At 34.8% G+C, this 13,299-nt stretch overlaps 1 protein-coding gene across 20 annotated transcripts in view; it reads right to left on the bottom strand.

The window, feature by feature from the left end:
- GPHN (gephyrin) overlaps positions 1-13,299 on the bottom strand; it is a 271,041-nt gene that overhangs the window by 121,580 nt on the left and 136,162 nt on the right. For all 20 annotated transcript variants that reach the window (XM_038137440.1, XM_038137426.1, XM_038137424.1 and 17 more), the window contains one exon: positions 6,965-7,057. In XM_038137440.1, the coding sequence (XP_037993368.1) occupies positions 6,965-7,057 (93 nt within the window). The remainder of the gene's footprint in view (positions 1-6,964; positions 7,058-13,299) is intronic.

Consider the following 13,299-nt stretch of genomic DNA (forward strand, 5'->3'; position numbering starts at 1 on the left):
AAACTCTTCTCTTAACCCTATTAAAAAAGCACACCATAATCATATTGTTCATCTGGGTTGTACTTTTGGATGTACTGGGTTCACCCACACAGGAACCATTTGTCCACTCTCAGGACATGCCAGCCCTCTTCCAACTGCCATTCCTAAATTACCTTGGAAAAAACCCTTTAATTTCAAAATTCAGCAAAAAGGTGAGATTTTCTGGCTCATTACTGCGGCTTTGTTTCTCATTTTATGAAACATTCAAATTCCTTACTACTGCTTTACTGGTCTTTTCAGCAGAGCTTGCAAATATTTCCTACATGTTTGAAACTCAAAAAACACAGCCTCTATTTACTATTCAAAAGTTTTAAGGACACCTTAAAAAAAGCAAATAAAAGCTGACCCTCAAATGAGCAAAAATAACCAAAGGCTTGATGGAATTCTATTAGCATTACCTTTATGATATGACAGCCAGACAACTTTACACAGAAGGTTAATACATTGGTTAAGTAACTAAAAAGATATTTGCCCCAGCGTTCTCAGCCAATATTGTCAGGATTTCACATTTTCAAAAAAGGGACAAAAGCAATTAATGTATTCCTTTTGAATTCAGGAAATAAATTAGTTTCATTATTAATTTCAGGATATCATTTGATTCAAACTATCTTCTTATCTAACACATACAGAACATAAGGCTGTAAGTGCAGGATCATTGATTTTAACATCATCCATGATTTCTGCAAGAAGTACAAGATAACTTGAGTTTTATAAGACATTTTTCCCACTAGCCAACTCTTTTGATTTGCCAGAATTGAAATGAAGAATACTTTAGAAGAATTCTTTAGGGAATTTGCTTGTGTGATTAATCTCTTAAACCAACAAACCCTAACCCAAACACATAAAGCCTTTAATTATAATGATTTTATTAGATTTTTCTGGCTCAAACTTTCTATTATCAGCTATTTTTACAATTCTCTTTAGTAGGTAAAGAAAGCCTTTGGTACCTTACAAAGCCTTTAGCATTGTACACTATTTCCCAAAGAAAGTACAGGCTAAATCAAAGTTACTTATCAGTGTTCTTCACGATAAACTAAACAGACTGGGTTGTGTAACTCTCACAGAAGGCATCTCTCTTTTTACCTTCATACTTTTACCATCCTTTTTTAAAAATATTTTTCTATATCCACGGTGACAGTTGAAACTTTTTAAAAGGAATGTCAATAAAAATATGCAGCTTTGCATTTTAGACATATCATTCCCATATACAGACAAGTATTATCTGTATTTTTTTGATGGTGTTATTTTTTTGAGTAATCTCAGATAGTTGAGTAAATGGAGCTGAAATGGGATCTGCCTTTCTTGCCCCTCACATTTCCCACTAAAGGAGTCTGAGCAGCTCGCAGGTGTTTCCATGCAGCAACTGCAGTTGATGATAACACAACCAAGCCTTTCAGTGATGAGGGTGTGCTACCAAATTTCCCTGAGAAACACAAAGAAGAGAAGAGAAGAGAAGAGAAGAGAAGAGAAGAGAAGAGAAGAGAAGAGAAGAGAAGAGAAGAGAAGAGAAGAGAAGAGAAGAGAAGAGAAGAGAAGAGAAGAGAAGAGAAGAGAAGAGAAGAGAAGAGAAGAGAAGAGAAGAGAAGAGAAGAGAAGAGAAGAGAAGAGAAGAGAAGAGAAAGACACTCCTCAGCCCTTTGTAAGTCAGCTAAATCAGAGTGGAATTTCTCAAGACACAGATACTCCTATAAACTGACAGTGTACTGTGTGGTGCAAATAATTTGTATACTGCTGCTTCTCAAAGAAACTGGTCATAGATGTTTAGTGATAACTTCTGCAACTAAACACATCAATTCTGCTATAATAACATGCCTTCCCAAGAAAGATTAAAAATCTAAACATATAATTTTAAATTGAAGTATTATGGCACATAAATATATTTGAATTTTATAACACCAAATACAATATTTCAAATAATAAATTTTATTGAAAAATAAAAGCAGACTAGATAAAGACCTAATCATATAAGCTAGGAACTGCCTGGAGGACTAAGAAAAAGGGAATGGTACTTCACAGAGTTGCTGATAAACTTCTACAAGAGTAGCAGAGAATTTGGAAGGAGTCTGTCACACAGCAATCCGCTCCATTTAAGCACCTTTGAGGATTAGATGCACGTAGCAAGATTTTGTAATGCTGACGCTTCAGGAGCAAGCTGGGTTGGAAACAATTTTCTAAGAACTATGAAGGCCTCAAAAGGTCTGATGGCAAGTTACAGGGTCAGATGTCATCCATACACTGCACATATTGTTATACAATAGCTCACCACAGAAATCAAACTTAACTCAGAGCAAGACCTTTATTAAGAGATATGAAAAGCTACAGTTTTAAAAGAGACTACAGAAATATTTTCTTAAAATAGCTATTAAATTGGAGGGTACCTGGAATGCTGAAGGGGAAAAACCTGAAACATTAGCCTGGATTATTAGAGGTTGTACAATTTCATATTATTCCTATCACAAAACCACTTATGTCCCATGTGAGATGAAGGCTTCATTCCTCCACACTATGGAGCCATCCTGAAGTGACAGTTTGTAAAATGGAAATTATTTTCTTTTGGTCCAGTGCCAGTAATAAAATATTGCTGAGGAAGAACAGAAGTAGTCCTATATTCACAACAAACAATACCAGAAATCCTGCTGCTCTGGAAAGGCAGTATTTGAACCAGGGAGGACAAAAACCTCCTATATATTATTTCTGGTTTAAGTTGCTGCCTATTAAATGGAAATTGTTATTTGAAAAGTTTAAGTCTCGGTGGATTTGGGTTACTTTGATGGAATGTGTTGCTGTGAGAGTATGGATACAACGTGACTATCCCATTGTGTCATAAGCATCTCATTTCATTAACAAAGTTAAAGTGGAAGCAAACAAACAGAAAAAAAACCACATAAAACCTGAAAATAATAGAGATCAAGAGGGCTTCCAACATTACTCGAGACAGAGAAATGGAAGAACACAGATATTAAAATAGTCTGCAGAAGTAAAATGTAATTTGAAGAAAAAATCCATGAGAGATACCTTAGAGAATGGGGAAGAACAGAATGATAGAAAATGTGCATTTGGCAATAATTATAAAAATGCTGCTGCAATTTTGAACTGAATATAAAAAGACATACCATAAAAGACGAGACTTTCTTCTATCCAAACATGGCTTCTGTGTGGTATGTTTGGAGTATTTTGTTCACCCTGAGCACGATTTTTCAGAAACTATTGATGAATAGAAGGGAGTTCCAGACAACAATGATTTCTTTTCATGAGTTCTTACAGAACTCTGATGAAAGAATAAATAAGTATGCATATATTTTCAGACTAAATGAAAACAAGTGTGTGTCTACATACATTTTAAACCAGTTCATAAATATTGAAGAATATAAACAGCAAGAACTGAAAGAAGATTCACAAATTTTCCAGAACACTCAAAATGACTGTAAGAAAACATCTGTCTGGTATTACATGCTGGAAAACAGCTCTTCTGTGTTTTTTATAAAGTATTATCTTAAAATCTGAGGGCTCAAAATTACCTGCAGTGTGGATGAACTACTTGTGAGTACACATTGTGACACAGCTCAAGAATGTCTATCATCAGTTGAGGACAATACGCTGATTTCCACTGCTATTATCTAAGTACACAAAATTACTCTCATAGATGGGCAAACGAGACTCGCACAGAACCATACTAGAGACAAAGGATAAGAAAACAGCTAGAAGACTGTTAGGAGACAGACAAGTGAATTTTTTGAATGCACAATTTTGCAAAAGAATAAATGTAAAAATGCAGAAGACAAAACTCAGCAGAGCACCCACGGACATGAGATTTTTTTTCCTTCCCTTTGTACTGAGCAACAGCAACAGAGAAAATAGATTAATATCGCAGGATTCCTAGTGATTGTTATCAATGCTGCAACATTATTTAATTTTTTCACAAAAGTTAATGTATATTGTTATCAACATTCTGTAAGAACTACCACTGAAGTACTGTAGTTCCAAGAAATAAATGTTTGCACCTGGAAATACAAAGCGAAAGTTCCCTAAATAAACTTGGGTGATACTTGGATCTCTGTCCAGCAACAAAAACTTTTTAAATCAAGAAGCAGACTGTATGAGCAAACTCCAGCAGAGATTTAAAGACTATTCCCATAAATTATATGAGAAATTACCTTGTAAAAAAAAAAAAAAAAAGTGGTTATATCTACAAAATTAGGCCTACACTTCAGCTTTAGTACAAATGCAAACTACCACCAACTGCCATAACAGTTAAGAATTCCAGCATTCACTAGTAATGCCTATAACACACTTAGTTTCAAATTCAGCCACCCATTGAGTGAATTTATTTTTTAAATATCCACATGCATTTCATCACTTCTAGTTGTGTAGTCAAGAAAGTGAAGGATATTCACACGGCTCAAGCAAACTGGTCTTTGACCCTCAAAATGTGAATCCTAGGAACTAATTCAAAAGCTCTTCTCCACACACTGACTAGACTGAGGCTATAAATTTATGAACAGGCAAGAAAAAACAGATATTACAAATATTCCTAAAATCTTCCATTCCATTACAAGAAAAAATTCTTACACATCACTGAAACAACTGCCATAACCTGGAATGGTTCTGATAGAGTGTTCAAAAGGCAAAGTGAGTGGGGAAACTACCAATTTTTTGGGACGCTTAATCACATATTTCTGAGATAGCAAGAAGCCATTTTTAGTTACATTATGCTAGGCACTTAATTTCATTTTTATCAATAATTACAAAATTCAATTAATATTAAGTCTTTGGGTTGCAATTATTCTTGGGAACTCCCTTTATTGTGTATGTACAATTATACATCTATAGAAAAGGAACAGAGAAACCTGCTTCCAAATCCAGAGTACAAAGTAATTAAGGAGAAGCAGGACTGAAACATGCCAGTGGAAGAATGATTCAACAGACTACTGTCTCTATTCTAAGGAAAAACAGTAAAACATTTTCCATTATCAAATTCAATTCTTTAAAGTTTTAAATTAACATCCTAAAGATGACATCTCCATAGCACAACACCATGATCACATCCTTTCATTGTCAGCTCAGTGATGAGAGTGTGCTGAACCAACACCACACACACAAAGGGTGAAAACCAATTTCTACATCAATGCAAGTCTTCCTAAAGGCTTCTTATTGCACATTTCATGTTGACATAATGAATTTTCCATTTTGTGTTTTCTCATTGACCCAAAAGACATAAAATATGGGGACAAAACTTAGGCTTCTTAGTATGTTTTTGGTATGACACATACTGGCAAACTGATTTTCTTCCCTTAAAATAATTTGTTTAACTGAATGATGTAATAAATCCTATCATGGGAACAACGCTTGTCATCACCACTTTGTAACAAATCTGGGATTCCATATCTCCACTGTGATTAAAGTTAATCCAACTTAAGTGAAAAACAACACAGTTTTTCTTCAGTACAAGATATTAATGATTTTTAGATCATTGTGCTTTTACTATACAGACACAGTAACAACTCAGATAACTATCAGAATGTCTTACCCAACAAAACTGATAAAAAAATCATCCCTACCTGTGTTAATTGGTTTGAGTAACAGCTAGGCAGAGTAAAGAAAATACTACGTGTTTGTTGTAGAGTTCTCATTTGTTTATTTTTTGTCCCAAATGCTCCTTGAGAATATGTAGCTAATTTTTTGCACTGGCTACAATGCTTTGTCTGGCACTGCTGCCTAGGCTCGACCCTGCACAAAGGAAAACTGAAGCAGAAATTCATCCCTCCTTCTACACAGTCCTGGTTACACAACCTTCCAAAGCATTATTTTAGTTTGCAAGCAAGAGACAAATTTAACCAACTCATTTTTCCCTTATGGTGGCTTTAGCAAAGGGAATAATCTGCAAACTCAGTTTCACTAGGTACCACACTGTGCTCATCTTAACATTGTTCCCATTTCCTGATACACAGGCTGCCAGCAGGTTTTAGTTACTCAAGGTTCCTAGTTCCATCAGAAGTAAAGAACAGGAGCATTTTGTTTACATGTTTCTCTAGTTACACCAACATTATAAAATAAATTTTAAAATGCTTTTAGATTCCTAACATGTTGAACTTCAGGCATGTGACAAAACACGTGTAAGTAAAAAGCATTGTAGATATGCTGTAAGGAACTCAAATCAACTTGAGAGTCTAACAAATTGAAAACATACGTGAGTACTTAAGAGAAATCTAGGTATGTTTAATCATGCAAATAAACACAACTCACTCAATCTTAATTCTGCCTTTTAGTGAACACAATCACATCAAATGAAAGATGTGACTTGAAAAGTTCATGTTAATCTAATTTGGAACCATAAATAACAAAATACTTCAAGAACAATCACACAGTCATTTCACATGACAACTCATGGCCACGCGGTCATTAGGTTACTCTTCTCATTTTCCCCCCTTACTTTAGCTTCATGTAAGTGTAATGTAAGCAAATTTCCTGACCAACATTTACTGGTGCAGATTACCTCCACCTCTGTGCTTGTTTAGTTTTTCCTGACAAGCAGATCCATCTCCCTTATCCCACTCTTCCTTTCACAAGACACAACAACAGCTACACAAAATTTTGCTTAGCAGTGTTGTACTGCAGTGCTAAGGAAAATGGCACCACAAAGCCATTAGAATTTTGTTTTGTGAGGGGACTGGAAAACCATTATACTGTATCACATTTTAGTTTGAAAATTGTTTTGGGTCAGTACCCAAGGTCAGAGTAATTCTCTTGTGCTATATTTTCTATTACTTTTTTTCTGGTTCCAAGTTGTGTATCACTTGACCCATCCACAGATACTGCAAAGTAAAGTTACAGAGAAAATTAAAAAAAAACAAACCACCCTCACCTCCCCGAGACTCATGCATTTTTGCACAAAAGGGTAGATTTTTCTATTCACGGACTATCTCACCTCTGGAGTGACATCTCGCGGTGCAAACCCTGTTCCTCCAGTTGTTAAAATCAAATTAAGTTCCTTTTCATCACACCAATCTATCAGCGTCTCCTGAAAGAGAACATGAATCCTGTCAGATCTAGCAAGAAATGGTTATATCAGATAATACCTGAAGACTTGAAATGTCTTAAAAATGGAGACACACACAATATGGGGAATTATAAACCACTCATGGCTTTTTATACAAAGATTTTAAACCACTATTTATGACCAAGATAAGACAGATTAATGCAAGTATCCACATAACATTATTTTGCATATGGAAACTGAAATTCAGTTCTCCACCTCTTGACCTGAATTGGAAAACAAGAATTCTCAGTTATTAATTTCTACCATTGTTTGTTTTGATATATAAATATAATATTCTTTGATACACATTAATAGAGTATGTAAATTTAATTTGGATTACATCATTGATTCTTGTTACAGTAACTGTGGTTTCCACGCTGCACTTTTTGATAGCCTTAGAAAAGCAAGAACCACGTTTCTGTAAGCCTAACTACCAAAAGATGCAATAATGCACTTGATGCAGCAGGTGATGATCTATAATCATCTTTCCTACATTCCCCTAATAACTCAACAGGAGTGTGTATACCCATTCCAAAGATGGACTGAGAAATCTGTCATTTAAATTCAATGACTTACAATTCGGGAAAACTCATGATACTAGAGAAGTGCTTAATTTGATTTGATATATTCATTTTAAAAATTACTTTTTAAACTAGTTTTCAAACTATGACAAAAATTTGACATAAGCAGAAGACTTGTTTAACCTCAATGTGATTATCTCACTTATGCTTCATACTCGACTGTGGGCCCGCACAGCAGGAGCATGTCTGCTTGGAGTGCAAAATTCACCATGTTACCTTAAGTACACTCATTACATAGTAAGGTATCCATCTACACAGATCATATCAATTATTGAGACAGCTATTCATATTCTAGCAAAGAAACAACATTATTTGAAATATTTAGGGCAAATTTAAGTTTTGTTAGTATTTTATTGGGAAGGAAGGAATAATTTTGGAGATTGTTGGCTTACAGCTTATTATTTATCACAAAATTAGCTCTGAGAAATATACTGGTTTAAAAAGATCAAAATAAAACTGTCTGGAACATTTTTAAAAGTACAACCAATTTAGGTAGTCCTCATCTGTATTTTTGCAAGCCTAGTACTGCTATGCAACTCCCATTTAACAGAAGGATCATACACAGACACTTCAAAATTGCAACTAGAATAAACCTGTGTCTGACGAATACATCCAAGGATTACTTGAAGCCCTACCACACCAATACATCCAAGGATTACTTGAAGAAGTGTCAAAACCAAAGAGTCTGTCTTTATTTCTCCTTTCTTTACTCATTACTTCCACTTTCTCTTTTGTATTCTCTCTTGTCTTTATTAAAATCACATTTATCTTTTACTCTACCCCTTTGGAGAGTAACTCTCTAATTAACTGGGTTGTACGTGAACATACCAGAAGTTTGTTATATGAACATTTCAAATAAGCTTGGGAAAGGAACAAGGATAATGCCTCTAACCTGTACATAAATAAATGAACGAGTAACTATAGCTCTTGTGTTACATTTTGAAAGAAATGTGAATTATGGTTGTAAAAGGATTTCAGGTCTTAAAATTCTTTGCTTCAATAACATAGTTACACATTAGGAAATTTCTTTCAAATAGGTGGCATCTCTATCATCTAGAAACATATTTGTCTTGACTTAAACAGGTACAGATTTCAGAGAACACTTTGGAGAAGCTCAGTTTTTGTCAAAGTTAGACCTTAATATTGCATTTATTTTAAAAATTAATATAGTCAGGGAAAAAACTTCCTATATAAAACAGGATGGATAGATTTTCAGGGTTTGGTTTGTTTTCCCTCTGTTCTCATTTTGCTACAGTTCAGTAATATTTCCATTAATGAGGGGAGAAAAAGTCATGTGATATCCTACAAAAAACTAAAGAAACTAATATCCTTACTCTTCAATTAAATTGAGCAATAATTAAGTGCCTATTCCTGTTACTGCATCAGTGTACCTAGGCAGACTCAACAGACAGAATTCTCCATCAAGTTCTAGTTATAGTAAAGAAACTTTCAAGCTTTCAAGTAGAAGACCTTTAACAACAAGGCAGTGAGTTTGGGTTTCACTGTACTTTAAAAGTGCAAATGTATCACTTAGATATTTTAAAACCATGGAAAAATACCTAAGGCTTATATTCAGCTTATTTATTTTCTCGCTAACCCAAAAAACTGTGTCCCATGAAATATTCTCATTGCTGTAAAAGTATCTAAAAAAGGAAGCCCCACACTCATCAATTATGAACAAATTGTGGACTCAGAACAGGTAGATTCTGTACTGGCTTTGCAGGGAACTGAATTTTCTATGTCTTCCAATAAAGATTTCTCTAGGCAAGTGACCTGATATTTGGCTTTACTGACGCTATACAAGCAAAATTATTATATAACATTTCAACCAAAGAAAATTTCAGTTAATATTTTTAATGCGTATTTCTCCTCTTCTATTGTTTCATTGATGATAAGCTTTCAAGAGGAAATGGCTAGGTCAACAGATTATGTAAAGCACTATTATTTCATTCAAGCCAATGGAATAATGCTGATGGATACAAAATATAGTAGCTGGCTTTGAAACAGTCCAGTAAAATTACCACCAAGTTTTAAAAAGCCAGAACAAAGCTACAGAACTCTTGGGGGGGGAGGGGGGGAACCAACCAAAAAATAGCTTAATGCTTTAAACAGTTAGTATCCTAAATTAGGCTTTATCAGTTATTTTCCAGGATCAAGGTGTTAAAGAAATGAAGTCATTACAGACAGCTCCTCCACAAGTAATTTTATTTCAAAAGGACACAACCATTTCAGATTTCACTGAAGTCCTAAATTATTATATTAATTATGTCTTTCTGATGCACAGAAGTAAAATGTCAGGACAGTTGTCTCCTTAAGCTTTAGATTAGATCTAGTTCCCTGTCCTCTTTACCTAATTTCTCATATTTTCTCTCTCAAATACATTTAAATTTCCCTCATTCAAATGAGTAAGAAATCCTTAGGTATAACAAACAACCTCTTTCCATCTCTTGCTCCAAAAAGCTCTTGCTTCTGTCAGCTCCCTCCCTCCCACAACCTGGAACTACTCATTGGACTTCCTATGCACTGCCCAATATTGAAACTACTTCTATTACAACACTACTCAACAAAAACTTTGTTTATGATACTTGAATTTTCTCATGACCAGTGTTAATTTTACCAGTGCAGAAAAATCTCACCTCATTTTTTCTCTGAGTTCTTAGTCTTTCACATGGAAATTTATTGACTTAAATACCAATAAAGATCATTACCTCATGGAAAAAATGCCTACAGGTGTGGCTCAGTGCAGAGACCCTATGTATATGGCAGGTACATGCTTGCAAATTCATAAAGGCCCCACCACATTAGGATACACTAAGTCCAAACGCTGTACCAGATGCATTTTGGTGGCACCACACCTAAGCTAGTGCTACCTAACATTTCAGTTAGGGAACAGCTTGAACACTCACGGACATGTTTCCTTCTTTGGAGGTAACTTAAGCATCTCCATGTCCAAGATGCAAACCTGCCATTAGTCTAAGCTGTAATGAGCAAGCCACAAAATTTTGCTAATTTCCTTTTGAATTTAAAACTAGTTCCAGGGCTCAGGCTCTTCCCTACACCACCCTGCCTTGATCTACAGGGTTCAAGAGAGAGAAAGTACATCATGCTCTAATTTGGTAGGGTTGTCCAGCAACTCTTCATGATTGTCATTAGGTAGTGCTCTATTTCTAGTAACTCTTCTTCACTAATAAATTCTGTGGGATAATGCCCCACCACGATACATAAGAAACCTGATCACAGGATACACAATTACAATGGATAGGAAAGTGGCTACTTCGTACCTCCATTAATGTCCCATCCTTTAATCTCTGTGTAAGTGAACTGCAAAAACAAACAGGGATTCATTTCTGGAACCCGAGGAACAATGCCCTGATCTTTGAAGACAACTAAAGTTTGTGGACTACGTATCTTAGCTAGAAATTTAAACTTGAGACGGGCTGCATGTCTCCTCCAGTCCTCCTAGCACCACTGTCTGGTGATTTTCCACACAGATGTTGAGACTATGAGCCTTAACTGGAGCAGAAGTACCACAAAGCACACGAAAATAGTCATTGTGCATCAGATTAAATGCCTACACAGAAAAGCTGAAGTCCTGATGACTTTTCCTTTTCTATGATGCTACAGTCTGAGGCATGTCTTGCCTTTTTTTTATTGTCCTATTTTTGCCATCACTGCTATGAGAGTGTGATAACACTCCCACATGTTTATGCTTTCAAAATTACTAGAATATCTTCCTTCAAGTCAATATTCTGGTTCTTACCATTAAGATAAACATGTATACCTTTTTCTGATCAATACATAATTTACTTCACAATACCAGATTTGTAAAAATAGTTCTTGATACACATACATATTTTCCTATACCATAGCCACTAGAACATGACATGTACACTGTTATAATTTAAAATATCCAGAAAGAACAGGGAAATGCTAAAAACAGTATAAACAGGGTAGGATTTCATAATGAATCCAATGAATCCATACAGAATTCCTTCCTTCTATATTCAGTATTGAAACTAGTTAAACAATTCTTAATTCTATAGCTAGCAAAGATGTTTGGCATTTTGGCCCAGTGCAATCATGAGGTTATTTCTGTTTTGGTACCATTTTGTTCTGTTTTGTACCATTTTGGTACAGTGCAATCATGAAGTTATTTCACCTTATATGCATCACTAATCACACAGTAAGTAAAGTATGCAAAAATTTAAACTGCTGAACAAATATAAGTGTTAAATATGAAACAATTATGAAGAAATATATATTTATTTACATTGGATTTTGAAACATAGGTAGGTCAGTATAAGCTGGTTTACAGACATGCATACTACCCAGAAGTATTCTCAAAGCAACTTCATGTAATTTAAAAGATCACTGTGGCTCCCAGGAAAAACTACTGATAGTGTTCAGAGATGCAGAAGTCTGTGTTCTCCAGAACAGATCGCAAAACAACAAGTTTTGTAAAATTATGTAACTTCTGTATTTGCACGCAAATCCTGCTTACATTAGGAAAGTACATTTTTAAATGCAAGGGGAAACATAGAACAGTATGTTTTTAAACACATAATGATAACATTCCTTAGAAAAACAAGTTAAATTAAAAAAAATCATATATAAAAAGTCATAATAAATATCAATCTATTTTTCTTTCACACTTTTTTTGCTCAAGCTTAAAGAGTGTACAAGATAAATTTCATATACGATGATTTAACATCATCACAATGAAGAAACTATAATGAATGACAATATGGCAAGACAGATCAAAGAAGAGAAATTCTGCAGATACAGATTTGCTAAGAAAACTGGATGCAGTTTCAAGCACTGAATATAGGAATATAGGAACTAGCACATTAAGATCTTTACTCAGTCATGTAGCTTGGACTACTCCAGAGCCCAGCTCAGTAAAGTTAAGCCTGATTCTATGACAGGAGAGAGCATTCATGAATCAGAAATTCATGTCACAGCACACAACGCAGAAGAAAAGAAGAATGAAAGGTAAAAGTAACCCGTTTGTTCCACATTGTATTATTTAGGAGTTTGAATCTTTATTCTGTGGATGACGGCTTGTACATTATTTAAAAAGGAAAATCCTATACTGGGGACCATGCAAGAACACAAATACCCATAAAGAAAGGCAATGAAGTAAAGAGAAAAGTACAACATTAAGTCTGAAAAGCAGTGAAGGTCTTTGAAATGTTAGCGTCTTCTTGGAATTAATTTCATATATTTTTGTCCTACTTCTTGTGAAGGTTTTATTTCTTATGCTAACAATCCTTTACTTATTGTTCAAAAGCTTCTATGAAATGTGGGGGCCTGAAGATACTCATGTGTGGAGCAGCAACTTTCCAAGAAATCAATTTCAAAATGATTTAAGAATTTCATAAAATTAAACATTAAGGCAACATGAAAACATGCGTGTTGTTTTGTATTACCTCCATTCCTTTCATCCTTTCCCCACCAGCAGAAGGCAGAAAGTAAGAGAAATGTTAGGAATATGTTCAGTGTAATCACTGTAGTCAGGAGACTAGGACGAAATGCAATTATGTATCTCGCTATGTCTAAATACAGCTTTTCAAATTTTGAGATTTTACAGAACACAGTAAGTCATCTTTCAAAGATTCTACAGGTAAATTTCCAGTTTTCAGC

Source organism: Motacilla alba, chromosome 5, assembly GCF_015832195.1.
Source record: "Motacilla alba alba isolate MOTALB_02 chromosome 5, Motacilla_alba_V1.0_pri, whole genome shotgun sequence".
Classification (NCBI taxonomy): Eukaryota; Metazoa; Chordata; class Aves; order Passeriformes; family Motacillidae; genus Motacilla; species Motacilla alba.